Below are 25,871 nucleotides of genomic sequence, written 5' to 3' on the forward strand. Positions count from 1 at the left end.
TTCTTCGTCTCCTTCAGAGTGTGTTGTACTGCCATCCACCAAAGATACACAAGAAGAGCTGTAAAATATTCCGTAAAATAACCACTTAAACCATTGAAAGACGTGCTGTATTCTGTTTCATCTGCAGTGCTGTTTCAATTAACGATGTTTTCAAATCTACGTATTCAATTGTTCTTGTAAATTTGATTTTTTTTTTAAACGTGAGACGCTCATTCTACAAAGGTCAGCAGTTTTAGTTTCTCAAGCAGAAACGCAACTTTTATGTTTTATTATGCATTCAAAAAAGGTTTGCAATCAAAAATTAAACCTTCGAGTGTAACATAATGTTTTATTGCAAAAAATAGTGATTAATTATGAATATGTGTAATGTGTGCTGAATCTCATGATACAACGATAAACTAATGACAGATACTAAGTATGGTTTTATTTCAAACAGATCAACATCACTGGCATTATTAAACTAAACACGTCACAAACTCCCTAGACAAAACAAACAAACAAAAAAAAAACCCAGTGTGTTTGGGCTATCAAGAAAGGCGTTTTATACAATAGATCATGATATTTTAATAACAAATAATTGATTCAGTGGCATTACGGTGTAGTTTTAAATTTGGTTGGGAGTTAGTTAAGAAACAAACAATAGTTTGTGAAGTTAAATGATTGTTACTCCGTATGTATGGACATTGCTTGTGGCCTCCCCCAGGGGTCAGTGTTGGGCCCCAATTGTTGTTCAAAAGTTACACAGTACATCAATGTGAGGTGTCCACCGTGTTAAAAATGCTAGTTTTTGTTGATGACACTAATATGTTCTTCTCTTGTATTGATTTGTAATATGTACTGGATGAGATGATGATAAATATTTTTGATAAAAACAAATTATCATTCAATTTGATCAAAACTAAATTAATGTGATTTGGAAATAGTAGATTCAATACAAATGTAAAGACTCAGAAAAATTGGGCTGATTGTAAGAGTCAAAAACAGATTGCTTGGGATAACAATGTTATTGTACAGTACGATCTACTGTACAATATAAAGCGCCTTGAGGCGACTGCTGTTGTGATTTGGCGCTATATAAATAAAATTGAATTGAATTGACACATGGCATGTATCTCATGCATGGATTTTGTGGGATTTTCCCACACAACCATCTCTAGGGTTTACAGAGAATGGTCCAAAAAAGACAAAAAAAATCCAGCAAGCGGCAGTTCTCGGGGCAAAAATGCCTTGTTGATCCCAGAGGTCAGATGACAGGCTAGACTGCTTTGAGTCGAAAACAAGGCAACAGTCACCGTAATAGCAACTCCTTACAACCAAGCTGTGCAGAAGAAGATCTCTGAATTCACTGAAATCTGAAGCAGATGAACAGTGGCAGAAGATCACACCAGGTGCCACTCCTGCCAGCTAAACACAGAAAACTGATACTACACTTCACCACAACTCGACAAAAGAAGACTGAAAACATGTTACCTGGTCTGATTAGTTTCAATTTCTTATGGTAAGAATTTAGGGTAAACAACATAAATAAACACCCATCCTGCACTGTATCAACAGTTCAGCCTGCTGGTGCTGTAATGGTGTGAGGGATATTTTCTTGGTACACTTTAGGTCCCTTAGTATCAACTGAGCATAATTTAAGCACCACAGCCTACCTGATTATTGTTGCTGACCATCTATCTCTTTATTGTCACAGTGTACCCATCTTTTGATGGCTGCTTTCGCCAGAATAACACAACAGGCCACAAAGCTCAAATAATCTCAAACTGGTTTCTTGAACATGACAGTGAGTTTACTGTACTAAAACGGCCTTCACAGTCACCAGATCTCAATCCAATAGGGCACCTTTGGGATGCAGTGCCAAGAAATCTTCAGCAACTGTGTGACACTGTCAATACGGATCAAAATATCTGAGGAATGTTTCCAGCTCCTTGTTGAATCTTTGCCCCCCCCCAAATTAAAGCACTTCTGAAGGCAAAAAGGGGGTAAACTCAGTGGTAGAAAGGTGTACGTAAAAAAACTGCATATACCTATTAGTATGATTATATTTACACTAATACTTATAAAACACACAAGCTCGTTAGACAGGAACAAAGTGCCCACAGCAGATTAAAAATTCGTACCTTTTATGACAAATTTTGCTCAATAAATTGAACGTGGTAACATATTATGAATCATTGACAGATGAGTTTAATCTTTCTGTCACATGGGCTTATGTGCCTTTTTGAAATTAACTTCATAGAATCACTTCTATTTATCTGTGTCAAACACACGGTGGGAAAATAAAAACCAAGCACATTACACGGTCTGATGCCTGCAGGAGAAAAAAACGCAAACAAGGAACAAAGATGTAAGAAAAATTTATTGCAGTATTTATTCCATCAGAAGAGCAGGCGCTCACTCTTTTTTGTTCCTCTGTGCTCTATAACATCAAAAATCTATATTAAAAACAATAATGGCACAGATACTGCACTTGTCTGAACATAAATAAATTATATCAAAGATAGTCCATTATAGAATGAAGGTAATAAACAAAAATGTCTAAACAGGAGAAAAACGAAAGTTAGAAGTTGTGGAAGTTCAGGTCAAGTGAATAAATCCATCTGGTGCTAGTTTAAATTCAAAAACCACTTTATTAAGAACATCATCAATACACTAATTTCCAACATTCACTTTGTTTTTTTTTTTTTACAGAATTATGTTCAGATATAAACACGTTTTTTTAGTTCATCTATAATACAGTGGGAGTAAAAATCAAACAACCAAGTTGCTGCACAACAGCGAAGGAACTCCCACACAATGTTTTCCTAAACATTTCCTTCTTGTCTTTTTCTTGCCTTTGAACACGTGTGTATTTAGACAGACGTGTTTACAACACTCTTCCACCACCAGGACGTTAATCTAACTTCTGTGTATGTAACATATTGGATCCATAGTGTTGAGCTGTGCAAGATGTTTCACTAATCTCTTTGATTAACTCTTAGTCCCCTCCTTGGCAGCATACAGCGCCCGTAACGTCTGTGCCACTTTGTTCGTGAGCTTCTGTCCGCTTGTCAAAGAGATTTTCTTGCAAATAATGTCCGACTCCTTGATATTGTCAACCCAAGGCACCTTTTTGCGGCCGTCCCGTTTCTTTGCGACAGCCCAGGATCCAGAGTAAGATCCAGTCATCCAGTGTATACTGTAGCCATTTCTGGTCTTCTGGACGACCCTGGCAATCTGCGGTCTGTCTTTGTATTTGCGACAGTAGATGGCTACGATGTCCATTACCTCTACTGTCTCGTTCATGTTACCTGAATCCTCTGCACAGTCTCCACCTTTCCTTGGCTTTCGCTGTGAATGACAGGCAGTGTCAGAAACTCTTATTTATGTGGGGATAATACGTTAATGGATATGCTGTAGATACAATGCACTGTTAAACACTGAAAATCATTCTTCACGTCTGTTGTTTGTAAACATTAATATAAATGTACAGTACAACTTTGTAATATTGGCGGTGTTGAAGTAATCTACTGTAATTTATTTGGTTATGCTTTGCAGGGTTTAAGTACAGTGATCTGCCCTGTGGCTAAGTTCCTGCTGTATAAGTATGCTGCTAATCGAATGCACTTTAAAGCTGATCGTCAGCAAATTTGAGCACCTTTGTAAAAGCAGAGGTTTTAGCTGTTTTCTGCTCTAGAGCATTCAGATGTGTGTTAACATAGCGTCACATAGTGCCATGGACATTCCAGCAAAATCACCCCAAGGTCAGATTGTGCAATCCTTAAGAGAAACTGCAAAAAAATCCAAAAGCTACATCTCAGACTCTACAGGCCAGTAGAAAGTTAAATGTTAAAGTTCATTAGCCAAAAGACTAAACAAGTACTGCTTGTTTAGAAGGGTTCCCAGAAGAAAGCCTCATCTCTCTAAAAAGAACACGGCCGCAGGGCTTAGATTTGCAAAACTGCATCTGAACAAACCACAAGACTCCTGGAACAATGTCCTTTGGACAGATGATGCCAAAGTGGAGATATTTGTTCATAATGCACAGCACCATGTTTGATGAAAACTAAGTGAGGATTTAGGTTTTGCAGCTACAGGATCTGGACACCTTGCCGTCGACAATGAACTCTTCTTTATAACAAAGTATTCTAGAGTCAAATGTGAGGTTGTCTGTCTGGCAGCTGACAGCAGCTTGGCTCAAACTGGGTCATACAACAGGGCGATGATCCTGAGCACGTTAGTAGAAAAAGAATGAAAAAGAAAAGAATCGCGGTGCTGTAACGGTCCAGTCAAATTGCAGACCTCAGCCTGACTGAAATGCTGTGCCGGGACCTTAAAAGAGCTGCGTCTAAATGAATGCCTGCAAACCTCAATGAACTGAAGTAATGTTTGGGCCAAAACTCTTCCATAAAAATGTAAGAGGCTGATAAAATCACACAGAGTTATTGCTGTGTTATTGCTAAGTTATTGCTGCTAAAGGTGGTTCTACAAGGTGTTGAATCATGGGGTGTTTTTCACAGGACTCCAGTCTGCTGAAAGCCCTCTTTTACACATGATTTTTATATCTATAATATTTGTCTGACCTCTGTAGAAGTGCTCAAATCATAACACTGTACATACTAACATTACCATAAGCCCCTCTCTACAGAGGAAAATCCAATAAATGTTCAATGGTGTGGGCGTCTTTATGTGTATGCATGCAATAAAAGTCAGTTTGCTTCAATCTGTCATTTTCTGGCACTTTTAACCCAGCATAACAAACACCACCACATATTTCCAGCATTGTAGCAGATACCATGAGGAAAACAAATAAAGTTCTTACAGCAGGGGGATCTTCATCCTCGCTCTCCTCATCATCTGTCTCCACTGGAGCTGCATGATTACTGTGGTTGTGGTTTCGGGGTTTTGGACCCCTCAGCAGTGAAGTAATGGCTTTGTTTCTGGCATTGGCATTTGCTTCACCGTCCTCGTCCTCTTCATCCCGATCCAAATGATCCATTAGAACCTTGAACTAAGAAATTGAAGGCAGAAAAAATGTAATAATGATCATTTCTACCCTGCACGTGTTTTACAAACAAGGACAAACAGTTTCTCGGACAGAAAACCAATAAGACTTCCCGTCATTATTACATGCAGACTAACGGACACAGCTACTGCTTATGTTTCCAAACGGAGACACGAGTATATTGAAAGCTTACATCCAAATACTGTTTTGCAATGTTCTTCTTGGCCTCGTAGCTGAGATCTGTGTTGGCCAGATCACTCCTTAGGTAATCCAGTGTCTGACTAGGGTTGAAGTGCACCTTAGATTTCCTGTTCACTGTCTTGTCATATACTTTGGCAGACTCTGTCGGTGAATACTTCTGGATTTTGCTGTAACACAAACAAAATTGCTCAGTAAAGTGATTTGCATTGCTCACAAAGAGATAATAAAAGATTAACATTTTCTCCGAGGCCCACCTGTCCGAGAAGCCGTACAGATTCTTCAAATGCTGTTTGAGCACCAGCACCAGCAAAATGCCCTGTGACGCACTAGCAAACTCCAGCAGAGGTTTGGTGTTTTCAGGCAGACGGTCCATCACTGCGTCCTCATCGTCCAGGTCAGAGTCGGAATCGGAACCCTTTTTCCTCTGCACTACATCTTCCTCCTCGTCACTGCTGCTGGATGTGCTGCTGCTTTCATCATCCTTTTCATCATCGTCGTCGTCATCAGAGCTGTAGCTCTTCCTGCGAGAATGCTTCTTCTTTTTCTTTTTCTTATTCATCTTCATCTTCTTTTCATGCCTTATAGGCTCTTTCTGTAAACACTGCACAAATGACAAAAGAAAGGTCAGATATGCATCTTCTCTTGAGCACAGCGACCAAGTATAACAACTGATAAACAAAACTAGACAAAGCTTTGCACCTCTTTAAATGACTGGAGCAAGTTGCTACCAGAGACAGACAGGGTAATGTCTATATGATGCATGATGAAAAGAGGTTCCTCCTGGGTCTGATAAGGGAAGCAGGCCAAGTTATCTGCTATGAACAGCAGCATGTTCACCTCTGTTTTCTGCAGGAGACAAAGTCAAAAACGCACATTTTTAAATAACAAACAGGTGTAATTGCTCTTCTGAGGGCAAATACAGCAACCTAAATATCTCCTGACAAAGGCCAATCGTGCCAAAGTAAAGAGATGAACTTACAGAGCTGTCGTCAAACAGGTTGAGCAGGGAAATTAGAAAAGCCCGTCTATGTTGGCGGTTCCCACGGACCATGGTGTAGAGATGAGAGCAGAGAGCCGAGTCGGAGTCGTCGTGACGGAAACCACGAATGACAGCGTGTTTGGATCCATTTATGGCCTGTTGCACCTGATAAGACATCTTCAGCCCTGCGACAGCCTTCATCTGCAAACCCCCCCCCCAAAAAACAGTGAGATAACTCATTAGGTGGGCACGTTAAATGATGACATTTGAAATACAATTTATTTTTAAAGCCTGAGTTTTTTAAGTAAGGTGTGAGTTAAAAAAACAAAAACAAATTGCAGAATGTAATAATAATATAAAAGTATTAGATGTAAATACATTTATTACACAGAAAGTTCTATTTTCCCACCTTTTTTTACACTTTCACATTTTTCCAGTTGTCAAAAACCACAAGCCAACTCACATGAATAAAGCCTGAGTATTTTTTGTCGATCTCCACCAGCTGCTGATCGGCCTTGTTCTTCATTGTTGGCTCCGGGTCTGTTCCCATAGCGATCAAGTAGGGCACACACTGAAACAACAATTTACAATTTACGAGTATGCAAACTGCAAAACATAAAAAATAAATTTCAAAAACCCACCTAAAAAAATATTCAGAAAATGTAAATAAACCTTATCAGGCTATACTGATGTAAGACTGTGAACACACCTGTACAGGGTGAATGAGGCCCTGACTAAGAGTCAGGGTGATGACACTCAAGGCAAAGTGCCGAACTGTGGACTGCGAGTGGAAGAAGGACTCCAGAACCTGCTTTAAATAAATCTGCATTATGGAGCTGCTCATGCCCGATGAGATGTCCCCCATTTCCTTGAGATCCTCTTGCTTGGCTTTATTCTTCCCTGAAGAAGCAAAAACATCAGCCTGGTGAGTGCGCAGGTGTCACGTTAAGTGGCTGCCATGTTTCACTGCATGTGCATGGATAACAATGGACGTGAGCTGGAACTGTTAAACTCACATTCACGGTCAGCCTCCTGCATTCGAGAGTCCTCCTCCTGCAGGTATGTCTGCAGGTTTTTGAGGACCTGGATCTTCAAATTGACTGAACTGTTCTCGTCCGACAGGATGCTGTTATAAAGAACCTTCAACTCCTGCACAAACATGAGCTCTGGGTGCATGATGAACTGAAACCCTTGGAAGAGAGGAATTGATTTAAAATACAGATTTACAAAGAAAACAAAAGTCAAAGTTAAAAGAAAGCTGTAAACATTAAGTGACACTATAAACACATCTATACGAGCCTTTTCTGAGGTGTAGGATATATACCTAAACCTATGATTGCCTTGATCTGGACCTCCTCCTCTTCGTGAGTAGTAAAATACAGCAGAAGCTCCAACACTTTGTCCTTGATGACAATCTAAGAAACAAAGAGACCCAGCAATCAAAATAGCTCTTGCAGTCTTCATTCACATTCATTCATGCTGGGTACCCTTCATGCTGAAACTCTGCCTCCCAGTCTCAAAACAGGTCGATCTTTCATGAGTTAAGAGAATTTCTTAACAACAACTCCATGGAGCCACTACAACATTCAAGCGAAGGGCCAGGGTTTACCTTGTTAGCACCTTTGAACTCTTCTTGATCGAAATCAAAGTGTCGACACAGAGCCCCCACAGTGAAGAGCGAGCGCAGAAGAGTGGGTTTGTTAGCAGCCAGGGTGGAGCTGGTGGGATCCTCTTGGTGCTGTGTCTTGAGTTTTGCTAACGCTCCTATAAGATAACACAAACAGTCAAGTGAGCTTTAATGTGAAGTAATAAGTCGAACGACTGCATTTCCTTATATAGTTTAGGTTTTCACAGAGCTTTTCATTTCAGGAGAATTTTTATTATCCACCAATTTGTACCTTTTCTGCTTTATTTCACAGTAGAAATGCCTTTGAAACAAAAAACTCAAGCATTAAGTGACAGTTCAGCATAAAGTGGAACACATCACGGTGAGGTTCTCAGAGACAAAAACAAAGACATGAAACAAGTAGGCAACGATTCCTTAGTAACAGTTCACAGACTAGCAACAACCCTTTTAAACCTGTAAAAAGGAGCTCACAACTAACTAGCTTTTGAGAGGAGAAAAAAAATCATAATATCAGCCATCATCCTTTTTCTTTCTGGCTGCTTATGGATCCACAGCGACAGAGGAAAGGCTGTGATCTACTGACTGAAATCATAACATTGTGTTTTGTGCATCAGCTTGGCACAAACTCATAACTGGCTTAAAGTACTGGCTCTATTAATACCTGATATTGATAATTTGTCGATATTTTGTTACTAACATTTATAACAGCCGATGACTGACAATTTAAAAGCAAGCAGGAGAGAGAACAAACACATTTTAACCATGTTGATGTTGGATAGTTTGCCCACCAGAGGGCACTCTGCAACTTCCCTATTGGCAAAGGTTTTCTGAGTCACAAAGAAAACAACCAGCTCGTCTGAGAGTGTGTGTTTGTTTTTAAACTCCACTGTCATATTAGATTAGTAAGGACTCTTAAATAACTAAACACAACAAATGTTTGGGAAATGTGGTTGTGTTTTGTCTTAAAAAAAGAAAAAATCCTTACCATAGTACCGATTAAAACAAGCCCAAACAAACTTGTAGTTGTGTGTGACCTTGTTCACGATAGCACCAAGACAGCTCACACAGTGTTGCACAACCTGGGGAGCACAAAAGGATGTATCAGAACAACTGTCTCACACGCTGTTTGTGGTTTTTAAAGCTACCTCTGAAAGCAGCGAGCTGCAAACGAGACCTACCGTCATGCCGTATTTGATGATAAGCTTCATTAGGTCTTCTTCGATGGTAGTGAGGAAAGTCGCACTCGGGTGTTCCATCAGAGGCACGACCAGCTCCAGGATCTTAGCCACGTTGCATATCACCATGAAGTCGTTCTGACTCTGACAGATGACAGCACAAAAACACATGGCAGCTTCACTGTCCAGGTCCATGTTTAGCTTGCCTGTGAGTATCTCAAACATTCGAAAAATAAAAAAAAACTATCACAGTACTTACATTGCACTTGGTGGTCAGGTAGGGCTGCATAGTCATGGCATGCTTAACCATTAACTCTGCCCTGATTTTACTAAACAGGTAGAGAGTGGTGATGCACGCTACCAGACGACCTGAGCTGACCCCTTTGTCCTCACAATCTGAGACACAAACACAACAGGGTTATTATCTGTAATAAGACTTTTAGAAGCAAATACACACCTATGTTTGTTCTTTTTTTAGCAAAATACATTTACCCGCAAGAGACTCCTCATATTTTAGTATATGTTCCACTAGATTGTCCACTAGCTGAACACAAGCCTTCCCTGCAGGTTTGTACGAAGCATCCTCCTCTGATTTCAGCAGCTAAAAAGAAAAAAAGAAAAGAAAAATGACCCAACACAGTAATTAAAAAGAGTGCCAAATGAAAAAATGCAGACAAGCAGCTTCTGAGACAGCAACAAAGTCAACTAACATTTTGGAGAAGCTGCTCAAACCAGTCGTAGCCTGAGTCTTTACATGCCAACACCTGGAATAAAAAAAAACAAACAAAAAAAAACAAACACACAAGTTAGTTCATTTTACTTATTTAAATAAGATCACTTTTTGTTTTTTTGTTTCTCCCTTTTGTCCTGATAATACACACCACGTCTGTGATGTTCAGGATCTTTCTGGTCATGGCTTCTTTGTCGTGGCTCGGCGTCGGGGAGAACCAGAGTTTCTGGAATGTCTCATTCACCAGTTTCTGCAGAGGAAAAGATGTTTAGTTAGACACACTGTATATGAACGCTACTTCCAACAGTCGACTGTAAAAATGTACATTAAACAAAAACAACAACAAAAACACCAGCCTTGATCCCTTCCTCATCGTTGACCCTCCGGATCATCTTCACGCACATCTCGGTGATCTTGTGGAAGTCTGGCTGCTCTAGACAAATATCCCTCATGATCTTAATGACTCTTTTTCTCACACTGATGCCTGTGTCCTGACAAAGACGAAGGAACAACTGAACATTAGTTTCCTTTTGTTGTGACTTATGGAGTAAATCCAAAAGTATTACTTATCCTGTGTGTGTGTGTGTGTGTGTGTGTGTGTGTGTGTGTGTGTGTGTGTGTGTGTGTGTGTGTGTGTGTGTGTGTGTATGTATGTATGTATGTATGTATGTATGTATGTATGTGTATATATATATATATATATATATATATATATATATATATATATATATATATATATATATATATATATATAAAACACTGAAAATGATAGATAAATATAATGGCAAACAGGAAGAATAAGAGAAAATAATAACAGAAATATATTCCTGCAGTTCTTCACTTGATCTTTAGGTGGCACTGTAGGAAAAAAATGTTTTAAACTCTTATGAACTTTTGTATTTTGAATTAAACTTTCCAGGACAAATTTCTCTTTACAAACCCATAAAAGAACACATGTTGTGATTAAAGTAAATCTAGACTTTAGCACATCAATAGGTTAACACTCATGTAGTTAAAGGACTGGAGGAAAGAAGAAGAAGTTACCAGTATCCTTTCAATGAGCATGTCATAGTACTGCTCAATGAGCTCAGGTCGACTTAGCACAAAACGGCCGAGGAGCTCCACAGCAGCCTCTCGCACACTGGTGGAGTTGTCCATGAGGCGACAATGAACCCCACGTTGCATGTCCAGCTTAAAAAAATAAAGAAGGAAAATTAGTTTAGGACAGTGACAGGACAGAACTATAGCTATCAATCTCTGTGGCATCGAGCCATGAGCAGCACGTTAGCAAGGCAGCATTTACAGCTCTGGTGCTCAGTTGCGGACAAATCTGCACAGTCACAACAGCTGAAACACGTTCTGTGTCAGACAAGCTGCAAGAGCCAAGTAGCAGTCGATACTGAATGACCTACCCGTGCCAGGATACTTGGATCTACAGCCACTACTTCAGAGAGACACTTCATAGCTTTAGTTCTGACTGCAATAGCACTCTCTCCCAGCACTCTCAGGATCTAGTTTGAAGCCATAGAGAGAAAAAAATTAATGGCAGCTGACACAATATAAACAGTCACTGGTGTTTAAGCTAATTCAAGCTAATGATCATCTTACCTGTGATAAATAAATATCAAAGCTTTGTGCAAACGGCCTCATGGAGGCCAGATATCTAACAATCAGACAGGAGTCGTTGTAGTTTATTGTGTCAGAGTTCATCCTGAAAGAAAAGTCGAGAGGATCGTTTACTATAAGGATGAGAGGACAAACGAGCAATGTGGCGAAGTAGTGTCGTGAGTGAAGCACTATTTACCTCAGGGAACTGAAATGCGATGTTGACGTCTTGACGGCCTTGCGGAGGAATTTCTTCCTTGCCTCCGCCTTCTGCATGATCTCGGCGGTCGAGTCAACATCCCTGGAATGATGGTGACCTTTCAAGTCCTCGTCGTCCTCACTTTGAGACTTCATTGCCTTTTCTGCCTCACTTGTAATGTCCCTGAACCACTGGGCAATATAAAACTTCCTAGCAAACTGGATGAAACAAACACATAAATATATAAGGGCAGAGTATAATACATCTTTTTAAAACACGAAAGCAGTTCCGTAGATTTTAGTTCATGAAAAATCAAGTTAAAAACACACCACCAATGATGGATCCGTCTCAATGTTCTCATCTAGGTAGCCGAGCAAAGCCTTCTGTAGTTTTGGTATCTCGTTGCTGCCTTCAGTCTGTGAAAAAATGCCAAAAGCATTTTAAAAGCAGATCGACATCTTGGTTGGTTTTTTATCTGTTAAACAAATTCTGTTAGTCTACCTCTCTGAGGATGCGGTCAATAGCCTTTTGGTCCATCTTGCTAGTGACAGCATCTTTACGCAGACGGGAAGCGACAGTGCCAAGGTAGTCCAGCGATGCCACCCTAAGTGCCATTTCTGTCTGCTTGTTACTGAACTGGTGCACCTGGAACACAAGACAAGGAGGAGAAATGTCATAAGAAAACCAAACATCTGCAACTTTTTCCTAGTGGGCAGATGACGAGTGGTGACACTCACCAGCAACCGGCCCAGTAAACTCAGGAGCAGCTCAGCAGCAGGCCACTCAGGCTTGTTAACTGTAGACAGCAGGTCATGAACAAAGTTCTCAAACAGCGGCCTGTAATCCTCCTCTCCCTGTTTACTGCCACACCTGAAACATGCAGAGTACTTACAGAATAGCAACACATGCAGTGCAGCTTATTCCACAGAAAAAGATACAACATATAAGGAGTCACAGTCACACAGACATGACAGGTTATAGCAAGAGTAGGAACAATGACTTACTTCTTGAGGAACACAGATAAGAAGTTCTGAGCTGTCCTCATGGCAGTTTCATAAGAGTTTGTAATAAGAACATCTTTATCCACCTAGACAATAAATACCCAATAAAAAACAGTTTTAGCATTTCTTAAAATACATGTTTTGGGTATTTATTGAAGGCAAATATGGTTTTAAAAAATCTATTAAAACCTTAATGTCACCTTCTTATTGTGCTCATCCTCTGTCTCTTTCTCAGAGGGAAGGTGGACCACACACTGGATGAGCTGAAGAACAAGGGCTGTGACCATCTGGATATACAAAGGTTCTCCATCTGAGTCACTGCTGTTCAGCCTGGGGAGTATGAGACATCAGTGTCCTTATGTTACACTGGGGGCCTCAATAAACATCTGATATTGAGCAAATATTTACTCTGGTTGTAGTTACCTGAAATTCCTCAGGCTGCGTTTACTAGTCGGCAGTCTGGCCAGGGAGGTGAAAATCTCTTCAAGAATGAGCTGCCTGTGCTTCTTGTAATGAGAAAACACCTACACGAGAGTCAAACAAGAAACAACCGCATCAAAATACACCAGTCCAGACGTCACACTGAAGCATCCCATCAAAAACTTAATCCAAATCAATTTCAGAAGCACCTATAGTAATACTCACCGCAGTCACTAGTGTGATGGCACATAACTGCAGTTCACTAACATTCTCCACAAAAAATGGTGTAATGCCAAGGGTGGACACCTAAAAGATGGGCACAAAAGCAGTGAGATATGAGTTAACTCAACAGCCAAGGTGACATGGGGACACAAATCTGAGTGATGTGAAGGCAGATTCAAAACTGCACCTGCAGAATTGTGGTGTCAGTAAGCAGCTGGATTTCAAGGAGCTCAGAGATGCTGCTGATGATATCGCACACTTTGTTGTAGAGCAGGACTACCACCTTCTGTTTGTGGGTAGAACATTTGGCTCTCTTGGACTTTGAAGTATGCATGCCACCTGGGTGAGGAAGATCCGATAAATAAACAAGAATAAATTATTTAAACAAAAAACCCCAGAAGTAATATGTTAGAATTTCTCAGATATTCTGACACAATCTTTAGATTCAAATCCAGGGTCTTAACATCAGCTGATAAGAAATACTTGATGTTACAGCCCACAATGTACCATATGTTACATGGGAGGAACTTTGGTAAAGGTAAATGCATTAGTTTTAGATTTAAAATGATTTGTGGCCAAAAGGAGGACAAGAGAATTTGAAATGTATAAAAAAACTTCTATTAGTCACACCAAAAGTCACTGGCTTTATTATCAAGCACTACCAAAATACCGTAAGAAATTCAAGTAAGTAAAGTTTTAAAAACTCCTAAATGCTAAAATACACACATTTTTTTAATCTCTTGGAAATCATGATTATTGCTGTACGTGTTAAAACAGCTAAAAAGAACGGAATAAAACTGTGGCTGACCTCCGTGGGGATCCACTCTGTAGACTGGGTCATACTGAGGGTACAAAGAGTTTTGCAGATGGAACTTGGTGTACTGCAGCACCCTCTCAATCACATCTTCTATATAAACAGCCTTTGGCATGTGCGGAGACGTCATTATGTTGAGTGCAGTCAAACAAGCATCGGCCGACTTGGTCACTCGCTCCATGATGAGGTTGCGCCACAACCGCTCCTCATCCATGGAGTCATTACCCTATGATTCAGTTTTTTAAAAAAGGAAATAAATTTCACATTTTGTGCCTGAACAGCATAACTAAGATCAGGCTGAGAACTTACATGGTTCATTAGTGTAGAAAGTTTGACGCTGTCCTGAATGTTCCTCTCCAAAATATTCAAAAACTTCACCAGTTTACTAGAAGAAAACTGCAGAAAAAAATAATTGGTTACTTTAACCGTACAGTAGGTGTCATTTAAGGTTGTTTACAATGACAAAATGCTGTCACCATGAGTGTAACAATTTAACACTGCAAGAACATGTCCTTCTCACCTTGTTAGAGATGCCCATAGCTTTAATCTTAGCAGAATCGCTGCCCAGCTCACTCAGCTGCTGCTTTCCAAGTAAGAGCTCTTGAGGTATTTCATCATCATCTGGCACAGAGTTACAATGTCACTATTTTTTAATGTGACACTCGATAAATGTCAAAGAGTCTGAAAACAGCAGAGTAAATCATAACTACCTGCGGCAGTGAGGTCCACGTCTTCGAGATTCTCAAGAACGCTGTCAATATTCGATGCAAATCTCTTAAATGTGGAGGAGTCCATCATCTCTGTTAGATTAACGTCATTGAGAACTGATTAATACAAATACATTATGTTTTAATAAAATTAATTATGAATTAACTTTAAAAGAATTCAAAGTGCCAGGTCAATACCCTCTGATGTCAACTTGGAATCATAAATCTTCCTGTTTTTCAGTTTATCCTTTTTCTTCTGCTTTCTGGCAACTAAACACACACACACACAATAGTACCCAAATCAGCAGCAGCAACAACCAACCCTCAAGCCATCAACAGAGAAACAAATTGATGTTGTATTCTACACACCCCAGGAACTGGAATGACCAATTATTTTAAATAACGATAATCTGAATGACAGGACAGCTGTAATCTAATCAAAAAGTGAAAGCACGGGCTTCACTGGCCACCACATTATTTGATTATCCACTTATCCACTGGTAAGCGTATGCAAAAAAAATAAAAATAAAAATCTGACCATCACTCAGGCTCGGTGGGAGAGAGCCTTCATCTGAATCTTCATCTCTCCAGTCGCGCTGACGGCTACCAGACCCTCGGCGAGCGTTATGAAAACCTCCACTTCGACGGTGTTCTCCAGAACCTCTTCTCTCTTCATGCTTCCACGTCTTATCGTGGTCTTTCTTTTTCTTTTTCCTTGCATCTAAAAAAACAACAACAGAGAAGAGTACACGTTGAGACAGCATCTGCATTGTAAAGTTACTGCTTTACATGCAATTAGGGCTATAATTTATAATTAGGTCTAATTTTTAGGAAAAAGTTACATTTTTGTAATTTTGCTTTTGCACACCAACACTGGTGACTTTAACTCAAACAGTCAAGGTGTGACTGAAGTGCACACTTTGAGCTGTAATCCAAGAGGTTTTGTAAAAGTACTGCATTAACTCCATTGTTAGAGGGTCAAAAGTTATTGGACAAACTAATACAAATGTAAAAATAAGGATTGTTTTTAATACTTGAAAAGACTCTGCAGTCTAAAGGTTTTATTGTCATTCTGACAGGTTTTGTTTTGTTTTTCCCGCCTAATGATGGCGTCTTTCTCTCGTTACTCTTTGGACCTCATGCTAAGTTCCAATTAAAAGCTACCAAATTCAAGTTAAGTACTTGGGAGTTAGACATTTTATCTGATTCATCTGTCATTAAATAACAAGGGAACTGGCTTCTTCTGGCCACGAACCTGCTTTTATTTCAACTGTCCACTTGCTTTTGAGCCTCTGAAAATAGAGGACTATGTATAAAAATGGCCATAATTCCTAAAAAATTCATGTAATACTTTTGTTAAATACTGGTTTGACTTAAAATGCACAATAGTGGTGCACAAAGAAAACAAAAAAAATGCATCACTGTCAAAATACTGTAAATAAATAAAAGGAAATTCCATCAGAAGTAGAGACAGTAAAGCACTTTGGTAGATTTTACAGAATTCCCATGTGCTCTTCTAAAAACTTGCAATTTTTAAGGCCTAACATTATCACTAATTTAACTGTAATTGAGATTAAACATGCTTCAATAGTGGCCTGGACAAGTGGGCAGCAGACACTTTAACAATATTAAACAAAAACAGATAGAAAAGCAAGTGTAACACACTACAAAAGGATGAACACAATTGCCAGAACACATGCAATGCTCAAGGTCAAAACAGGAACAATTTCAATTAAATTTCTGTGCAACTTTAAGAGGAAGCACATCCACCAGGAGTAATATTTTCTCTTGAACTGAACCATAGCAACAGGTACTGACTATTTCAGGTCCTTATGCAGATCGTGGAAAAAATGAGCAGCATTTTTAGAAGCTACTGTGGGAGCAGAGGCGATACATGATTTCAGTTTTTACACGACTGAGAACATGAGATTATAAAAGGCAGCGATACTCACGCTCATTGTCAGAGTCTTCATCGTCATCCTTGTCTTGGTCATCATCCGAGGCCAACTCAGCATATTTGGATCTCTTGCTAATCATACTGTGGCTTCGCTTGTTTGTCCTCTCACAAAATGACCAGTTCCTGGATCTGGAGCCGTGCGCGTTCCTGCTTTCCTTAATGATCTTTTTCACCTCATCAACGCTGAGTTTTTTAACCACGACAACGGGTTTAGCTCCTTTGTTTAAGTTATCTACCAATGAGACTCTCTCCAGCCTTACTCGCGGTTCGCTCCAGCCTTCTACTAGTTTATTTGGGGGATCTTTATCTTTTCCATCTCGTTTCAATTTAGGAATCACAAAGTTCTTCAGGGTCCCTGACTTGCCACCCAGCAGGTACGAGGGGAATTCGCTCGGTTTGGCCTCAAAGGACTGACGTTTGTCTCCAGCTTGGCACTTAATGTTGCCGTCCTCGCTTGTCTTTTGGTCCTTATTTTGGGGATTTTTAAGGCTGGAATTGCCTGTCCTCTGTCGACTATTGGGGTCAGCTGATTTTTTGCTTCCATCGTGCTTTAGTCTGGTGCTGTCAGGTTTAGTATGCGGGTCAGCTAAGTTTCGACTGCAGTTTTCTCTTAACATCTTCTGTTTCCTGTCCCTGTCCTTGGCTTTGTCTCTCTCTTTCTCTTTTTCTATGTGTCTGTCTTTGTCCCTGTCTCGCTCTTTTTCTATGTTTTTTTCTTTGTCCCTGTCTCTCTCTTTTTCTATGTTTTTTTCTTTGTCCCTGTCTCTCTCTTTCTCTTTGTGTCTGTCTTTGTCCCTGTCTCTCTCCTTCTCTTTTTCTATGTTTCTCTCTTTGTCCCTGTCTCTTGCTCTATCTCTATCCTTGTGTCTTTCTCTGTCCTTATCCCTGTCTCTATCCCTGCCTTTGTCTTCTCCATGTCTCGAGCGCTCTGTCTTGCTCGTGTTTTTTGGGGTGTCGGGTCGGTTTTCAAGCATTCGGTGGCTGTTGTGATTCTTTTCCTCTTTGTGGCGTGACTTTGAATGCTTGTCAAGTTTCTGCCGTGAGGGGTCTGGCCTTCTGTCATCTGACGGTCCCTTGCTGCTGTCACTTTTGTCGTCATGTCTGTGTTTTGATTCACGCTGGCTTTCCTGCTTCTGTTTATACATTTCCGGTTGTCCATCTGAGCCAGACTTCTGGAGAGTGTCAGCATGCTGCTTGATGATCCCAGGTCTGTCATCACCAACCCTTTTGACCTTTCCATCGGGGTTTGACTTCAGACGACGTAGGTGATCCTCACACAGCGGCTGTGATTCCAAGACCACTACAGGCTGTCCTATTACTCTGCCAGCTTGCTGTAGATCGATACTGACCATCAAAGCAGGCCGACTGGCACCATTACTTGCAGCATTCGTCTTCTTGGGTGTCATCTTGCTGACACTGTTGCCCCCATGAATGGCAGCCCCATCATTTGACTCTGTCCCGGGTTCCTGGGGATAGGAGTCTTGTTTCCGTTTCTTCAGCGGCTTGTCTGAAAGAAAGAACACTACAACTTAGCACCTCTACACAAACAACCTAACAGATGAGAAAAACATGCTATGAAGCACAGGGGAAAAACAAACACAGATTTTCACCTTTGTCCTGAACTTCTTTAGACCATCGTTCTCGGTCACTGGCTGACTCGCGTTCTATCCTCTCAATCTCTGCAAGTGTGTCTATCTCTGTATCATCAAAGGAAACTCTGCCAGTGACACCAGTTTCAATGGTATTTGACCGCACAGCAGCCTGTTGACAGTTTGCTTGATCGTCAGCTCCTAACTTGTTTGGAACTTCCTGGGCAGGTTTTGATAACTGGTTATTATTATTATTATTGATCATAACTGTTTCATGGTCCAATTCCATATGTGCCTCAGGGGGAAGCTCCTCAGATTGATCCACGTCTTGAACCTTTACTCTGGACAGTTTTAAGGTCAGCTTGGTCGAGTCTTTTGGTGAACTAACTATATCGTACAAGGCATTTTTTTCCATCGGATCACTTTCTTCTTTACTCCTCTCCTTATGTTTCTTCTTGCGATCAGACGAGGTGAGGATTTGGTCAGGCGGTGCACCTTGTGGCACATCAGCTGGAGGCGACTGCATTATGAGGGAAGGCCTAGACCCTGCAGAAACACAAAGTATTTGATGGAATTGTGAAGACCACAGATTTAAGCCAAACGTGATTTCTGTAGCAGTGTATTAGGTTTTTTTGCGAAGACACAAAAATGAAGAATTAACTTGTTGCTAAGGCAGCATACTTTGTACAGTCTCTTCACTCCCAGCTGGAGAACATGCCGACTGTGGGGATCTCACTGAAAATGCAGCAGCCTTCATTGGAGAATCATGCTCCTATTGAAACACAAGACATTTCTTATTATTTTAACAGTCAGCTAGATGTAAGAGTCACCAGACACGATACAATATTTTTCTGATTTTTTATATTTTGGGATATCCCGAGTATTGCAATAACACATATTGTGATTTATCACCTTTTTCAACTGCAAATTACATCCTCAAAGTTAACCTTTGTCAATATCTGCTTTATCCAATAATTTACCTTACTTTAGTTGTGACAAAATTAGATTGTTAAGCACACACTGCCATAAATGTTGCCATAAGATGGGCTCAGTCTGCTTTCAGTCTGTGACTGAATGGGATCAAGTTAACTGTCCTGTTTTTACTCATTAGTTGACCCATTAGCTTGCTCTGAATTAGTCGGTAGCGTTGTCAAGCTAAATGTGTCTAGTGCTGGGTAGTTTTTTGGTTGAGCTGATTTAATCGAAGTTTGCTCAGCTAGCATCATCTCATCTGCATGAGACGAACCATTTTGTTTATAGTATTTCCAGAGTATTTTAATTTATTAAGTCAAATATCAATATTTGGTCTCCCTGTATTGATGTAATAATGCCATGTAAAATATCCCAACACTGTGCTCTATTTATTTTTTCACCCACGCCTAGTTTGAGCTGAGGTCCAGTTCATGATATCTTGAATTTCCACATTACCTCATTTCCCAGTCTGTGAGCCACGTTCATGTAGTCTTCATCTGAGCCCAGTCTTGCATTGTGATTCGATAAATCAGTTGATAGATGTCCAGAGACTTTGCTGTCATGGATATTTCTCAAGCCACTCGTAACTGAAACGAAAATGAAATTAAAATTCTAGTTAGATATTTGCTCATTTTCTCACCACTTAACGGTGTATATAAGTTAATAATGTTATTAGGGATCAGTTAAGTAATTTGCATACAACCAGCTAGGTCTATCCAAGTCACCATGTGCACTGTTACTGGTTGCTGAAGTACACAAATGCACATAAAACTTCAGTTTGCTATTTTCTGTCGTTACTAAAAGCAATTCGACATGCAGCTTATGTGATACTTTTCTCTTGACCAAACATTACACTCACCTTGCTGAGCGTGTTGGTGTTGGGAATAACTGGGTGGATTGTACTGCATGTAGTCCGCGGGACTCTGGGGTGTGTAGGGACTAGGTATAGGGCTGTTCTGCTGGGGTACAAAGCGTGGCCCTGAACCAGACTGCGGTGATGTAAAGCATCTGCAGATGAGGAAAGCAAAGGAAAAGAAGCCTTAGCTGAGGAATACATGCCTCTGATTTTCATCATCAGACAATACGGTGGCACTGCTTTACCCAGAGGGGCTCTGAGGGACAGTGGTTTGCTGATAGTTTGAGGCTGGACTCCCATGGACCTGATTCTGAGTAATCTTATACTGCTGCACTATTGGCTGCAGCATTACACCTATGAGATAAAGACAACAACAAAAATTAGACACATATCAAACAAGAAGCTCAGCATGTGCATTTCTCCAGCTAAACCAAGCCTGCCTACTGAGTAGGAATACTGGGTTCACTATATTATAATATAAAGCAGGTTATTTTTCTCATTCCAGGATATTAAGTCTATAATAAGTCTTAGCAAATAAGTATTTTATAAATTATCCTGATCCTGTTTAAACATAATAATATATATTTTCTCTACCACTGAGGCATGAGGAAGAAAGTTGCAACATTAAATATGCAGGATGAAAAACTGTGTTAAAGACAACATTTCAGATGCAAAATAAAGTGAACACTTAATACAACAGGTCTGCTACAATCTTGCCCATCCTTTTCCATTAACCATGCAGGAAAGGTGTCCATTCCAGTCTGCGATCATTTTGAGGGCATGTTTAGTGATGGTGGTTGCATTACACAAAACATGGTTTCACAGTCCTAACAGTGGGGTGATCGTCTCATAATGCAAGTTTGTTTGCAATGTCAGAGCGTTTGGTACTAAACTGCAGGAGCAGCATTATATTTTCAAGTAATGAAAATAAAATCTGACAAAGTGAATTTCAGAGTGACGAAGAAAGAGGTTAGTATGGCGAGAATAAACCAAAGCGGGAGGCTATGTACATTATCATCCATTAGCATTAAATGATGCTTGACTCCACATTTTTACGGGCTGTGAGTGTGGTCATTACCACAAACACTTGTTTACTTTTTCTTGTTTTCATTTTGCATTTGCCACTGTCCTCAATAATGATGCCTAAATGTTTGCTTTAATATTATTATAATATTATTAATAATTGCTACAATTACCACCTGTGACTGTGAGATATTGCGGCTGTTCCTATAATAATAAAACTTTCCCAAGCTAAAGCCAAAGCCAAATATGAAAATGTCTATGGCAATGAGCAATCTAGCCGATGACAACAAAACAAACAGAGCTAGGCTGTTTCTCTCGCTGGCTGTAAATTTTTTTGACAGATCCTATTTATTATTAATTCCAGAGACCCGAATTATATTAGGGTGAATAAACATCAACAGGTATTTTTTAACCTAATGAAGACATCAAAAAATAGTGTTCTGTTTTTGTTTGTTTTTTTAATTATCTGAGTTTATAACCAATATGAAGATAGATTTAAAGGGCTTTTTCACACAAGTCCCAACGAAGAGCTTAACCTCTAATGGGAAGCCAGATTTTGAGACATTTGTCTACCAGATTTATACAGCTACTGCAATCCACTAGAAACAAATGAAAAGATAAAAATTCCCTACTTTAAATAATCAACAGACCTGGATAGAAGAAACAGTCTCTGTAAAAAAAAAAAACGAATTAAAGGATGTGCTAAACAATAAAATTGTATAAAAGATATTTCTTTGGTCCTATAGCTTAGACCTTTAATGTAGTTTCACTTGACAAGCTAAAGATTCCTGGTTTGACCCCAGAAGGAGACACAAAACCCTTTGAGGTTTGCATCTGGCAAATAAAAACAATCAAAAAATTCTGCCAAATTAAACATCCGGAGCTACCCACTGTGGTGAGCCCTTGCAAATAAGGGAACATAGCTTCATTTAAAGACTAGGACTTTAAAGACTAAAGACTTTAAAGACTAGGAGATAAAAGAGCCAGGATCTGTCCAAACAACTAGGTGAAGATGCCTTGTGACTGCCGAAACTGATTTAAGACAATTATTTTATGCACGCTGTAGGCAATTGACTAGAAAGCTGGTCACCAAAACAAAGAATAGCCCTGTTTTTGTTGTTAGTTACGAGACAGCGCAAACCTGGCCATCCCACGACAAACACAAAACTTACTGGACCATTACTGTTGTTGATCAAGTGATTAAGATAACTTCCTCAAATTCCATACAGGGGCTGTTTTTCACTTTCTACAGGCTGATCTATCGGTGCAAAGGGCAAATACACAAGTATCTGTAGTTAACATTAGCATTTGTCCTCACCTTTTGTGCTGAAACAATGTAACCGCCAATGCTCACCCATTAAAACTAAACCTGCATTTATACAAAAACTCGGCAACACACTTGCCAGTGGTTTCCATATTTGTCTTGCCACTCCCTAGTATGTCTTACAAGGGGGGAAAAAACAAAACAAAAAACATCAATGACAGCTCAGTTCTTGTAATCAGCGCGATGCAATCCAGCAGTAACAGTGTGAATAGTTGCACTTTCCTGTAACAGGCTAAAATGCTTATTCTGTGTGGTGTGGTGATTCCAGAGTTTCCTCCTGTGGTGACAATGACTGCAGTGTGGGAATCACACAGGATGAAACAAGGCCTAAGTAGCACATCCAGCAAAAGATATGCTCAGGTGAATAATTAAGCTAAACTAAGGTACCCGCAGAGAGAAAGCATGCAGCAAGATCAACTGCAGAGTCAACAGCAATGTCTCAGTGTCTCCTCCTTACCACCCAGAACCTTGTGCTGGGTTTGCATACTTTTGTCCCTGAAGATTTTGGGATTCCTGGACAGCAAAGTTTGTAGGAGCATTGGCATGTCGCCCTCGGGTTCATCGTTGCCCAAGTTGTCCTTCAACTCTCTGGAAAATAAACATAAGAACAATCTATGTTACAGGTAAGAGCCACCTATTCCCAAAAGCCAGCTACTGTAATGTGCTCACTGGCATTAAATTGGCAATACCCGACTATAGTACTGAGCTAAACAGTCATTACTCTGAAATAACACACTGTCAGGGCAATAGTTTATGTGCAATTCAAAAATAATTTAAGAGTTAAAAAAACAAAAAAACAAAACAGTACTGCAGCGAGGTATGAAAGATCAGCGAGTGAAACTTACATGTGTTCGGTGGAAACCTGGTTAAGACTATGCGCCAGCTGAGTCACTAGACTCTCGTCTCGACACACCAGCAGGCTGCTGACCTCTTCTGAGATCCTTCCATTGTAGAGGAGGCTCTTAGCAGTGGTGGCAGGTAGGGGAGAAGGCAAAGGAAGCTGGTTCAACACTGAAAGGACAGTTAAAAGAAAATCATGGCATAAAACTGTACAGGGAAACGCCTGTAAGGACGCCCAACTTACATGCACTATGTAGAAGTAATGTAAAAGTAACACTTTGTTTGGCAATGCACTATTTAAATTTGCAGCAACATTCTAATCTGGATAAACAATCCAAAGGTTTCAGAATGTGTATTAAATGCAATGATGCACACAATATATTTTACATATGTTTCTTTTTTTCATTTCTGAAACTGATATAGGGCACATAAATCTATAACCTCTGAATTGACAATAACTAGTATTCAGGCGTTCTTATAACTACATGCCCAGTTAATTTCGGCCTGCTTGGCATTCAAGTAATCACTAGTCTTGCCTCATTTTAGTCTGAATTCTAGTGTTTAAGCTGTGATGATGTTGCACTTACAGTCTGTTAGGCTAGCAATTCCAGCAAGAGTAGTGATGGGAACATGAGGCATGTCACCATTCATGCTGAAGATGAGGTCAAGAGGTCGTGTCAATGCACAGGTTGGTCAATATCACCAATCGTCCTATATGTCACATCGCCAAAGTGCTGCAAAAGACAGAAAAAAAAGTGGCAACAAGACTGAATTAAGAAATGGCCCATTATTTTTACAGACAGCTATAGTGTACTTGCTCTGGGATGGGGATTAGAAATGGTATGAGTTCACGAGTGGGCATTATTACAGTGCCAGCATAACTGAATCTCTGAGGTACACGAGTCACACAGGCCCCACAACAAGCCTGGGCATGGCTTTATCAGTTATTGATTTAAGGCTCTGTTGGAAATGCTACCTTGCTCCCCGGTACAATTTCCCCTTATATATATACACAACTTGAGGATATGCAATCCAGTTGCGAAATTTCAACCTGCTCTAAATCGAAAATACAGTGAGAGCGGAAACACACCGGCAATCAACTACATTAGATCTCAAACGCACGTCGTGCACTGGCAAGTAGACTCGAGTGGTGACAGCTCTCATTTAATCACTCATTTAAAAAAACACAATAAAGTGACACCGATTGTGTTTCTGTGTGTTGTTTTTGTGTCTCTGGCATCTTGAGCTTGCTTGTCCGTGTTTATACTTTCAGTTTCGCCGACGGAACATACAAAACAAAATCCAAAGGCGATTTAAAAAGAAAAAGCCACTGTTAGCTAATTATGTCTCAAAATTCTTCTTTTGTTTCAGAGCCAGTTAAGATTCCCGGGACTGCCCGGAAACAAAACAGAGACATTAGCTCGTCTTGACAACACTTATAACTACATTAATACTCTGTTGTTATTATTTTTGTTGTTTCATACCCTTGCTATGAGGAAGAGCGGAGCGACGACGTCTGTGAAAGTGACAAAAATGAACTCGCGGTTAGCCGGCTAGCAACAACTGAAGATGTAGCTAATGTATGCTAACTGGCTAGGTGTAGCCTTATCTGTAACTTGCATTAGCTAGCATCACCGGGAGTGCATCAAACCCGGTTAGCCGTGTGCTGCTTATTCGATATAGCTCTTTTTACCGCACGGGTCGCGTATCGCTTTAGATTAGCACTTCGCACTTGCTGTGGCCTTCATCGTCGCATCTCCAGCTATGAAAGTGGACCTCGGACTTGCCTAAGGAAGCGTAACCCCGACCCGACGCCAAGGAGGCAGGGGTACAAAGCACAGACCCCCCATCACAAATCAGAATTACCCCCTCGGCTGATTTCTGTAACGGCTCCCGGTGGCTGTCTGACGGCGGAAAACGCGCAGGGAGGTAAACAATCTGCCCGAAAAGAGGCTGTAACAGTTGAACCTAGCTTATTTACCTCTGGATGTGATGAGAAAGAGAAGTGGTTCTGGTGGAGAGGAGGAGGAGGAGGAGGAGGGGGAGGAGCAGGAGTAGGATGGCAGCTGGAGCAGGAGAAGAGTCTCTAGCTCCCTCTCCGTCCCACTGTTCAAACAGCTCCCTCGGAACTGACACATAATCCCTGGCTGGCTTTTCTTTTTTTTTACCCCTTCTTTCTCACGGCGGACATATCTGCCGTGAGGGGAGAGGAGCTTGGTTAGAGGCGATGCTAACGAGTATCAGGTCATTTTTCAGGACAAAAAATAAAAAAGGCTGATGGAGGGGAAATCAACAATTTACCCCCTACAGAGTGACCCTTAAGAAAAAGCCTTGAACTAACGCACGGTGTAACCTGTGTTTCATTATTGCTATCACAGAGCTTGTTATAATAATAATAATGTCTAGAGTTTTTTTTAAGCTTTCCCCATTATGCTGCACTTGTTTAAATAAAATGATGTGCTTTTCTGATGACTTTTTATTTTATTTTATTTTATATATATATATATATATTAGGGGTGCAACGATATTCGTATCGATATTGAACCGTTCGATACAGTGCTTTCGGTTCGGTACGCATATGTATGAACAATACAACATTTGTAATTTATTTTATCAACTTTCCTTCCGACGATGCTGTCTGTGTTG

The 25,871-nt window shown here is 40.3% G+C and overlaps 1 protein-coding gene across 4 annotated transcripts; it reads right to left on the reverse strand.

Moving 5' to 3' along the window:
* Positions 1–2,342: 2,342 nt before the first annotated feature.
* Positions 2,343–25,359, reverse strand: LOC147325960 (nipped-B-like protein B). Of its 4 annotated transcripts, none has more exons than XM_086300758.1 (46): positions 25,207–25,359; positions 23,813–23,959; positions 23,231–23,396; positions 22,873–22,973; positions 20,284–20,392; positions 20,042–20,190; positions 19,639–19,769; positions 18,892–18,982; positions 18,232–18,756; positions 16,617–18,128; positions 15,203–15,385; positions 14,863–14,934; positions 14,668–14,757; positions 14,478–14,578; positions 14,267–14,353; positions 13,952–14,183; positions 13,331–13,482; positions 13,147–13,227; positions 12,925–13,025; positions 12,702–12,831; positions 12,505–12,587; positions 12,238–12,370; positions 12,002–12,145; positions 11,830–11,916; positions 11,501–11,718; positions 11,305–11,407; positions 11,109–11,207; positions 10,741–10,887; positions 10,053–10,187; positions 9,848–9,946; positions 9,677–9,730; positions 9,459–9,567; positions 9,226–9,362; positions 8,970–9,110; positions 8,777–8,870; positions 7,774–7,928; positions 7,489–7,579; positions 7,181–7,354; positions 6,874–7,064; positions 6,628–6,735; positions 6,165–6,365; positions 5,885–6,031; positions 5,440–5,786; positions 5,178–5,352; positions 4,802–4,990; positions 2,343–3,330 (listed from the first exon to the last, which is right to left on the reverse strand). In XM_086300758.1, exons 2-46 carry the CDS (start codon positions 23,874–23,876, stop codon positions 2,971–2,973), a joined length of 7,998 nt encoding a protein of 2,665 aa, XP_086156884.1. In that variant the 5' UTR covers positions 23,877–23,959; positions 25,207–25,359; the 3' UTR covers positions 2,343–2,970. The 4 variants fall into 4 exon arrangements, with proteins under 4 accessions (XP_086156884.1, XP_086156880.1, XP_086156882.1 ...); XM_086300754.1 differs by having other exon boundaries at positions 22,843–22,973; XM_086300756.1 differs by having other exon boundaries at positions 22,843–22,973; positions 25,092–25,209.
* Positions 25,360–25,871: the final 512 nt, after the last annotated feature.

The sequence above is a fragment of the Aulonocara sp. 'chitande type north' Nkhata Bay genome, linkage group LG7, assembly GCF_057382095.1.
Source record: "Aulonocara sp. 'chitande type north' Nkhata Bay isolate Kocher_YH1m ecotype deep benthic linkage group LG7, A_spYH_male_GT1.1, whole genome shotgun sequence".
Classification (NCBI taxonomy): Eukaryota; Metazoa; Chordata; class Actinopteri; order Cichliformes; family Cichlidae; genus Aulonocara; species Aulonocara sp. 'chitande type north' Nkhata Bay.

Excerpts from the sequence above, each read along its gene's own strand:
- LOC147325960 (XM_086300754.1), bottom strand. The coding sequence starts at position 23,876 with ATGAATGGTGACATGCCTCATGTTCCCATCACTACTCTTGCTGGAATT. Across the intron at positions 14,935-15,202 it reads CCCACCGAGCCTGAGTGATG|TTGCCAGAAAGCAGAAGAAA; the intron begins GTCAGATTTTTA and ends GTGTGTGTTTAG. Across the intron at positions 11,208-11,304 it reads TTGATATTTATTTATCACAG|ATCCTGAGAGTGCTGGGAGA; the intron begins GTAAGATGATCA and ends GCTTCAAACTAG.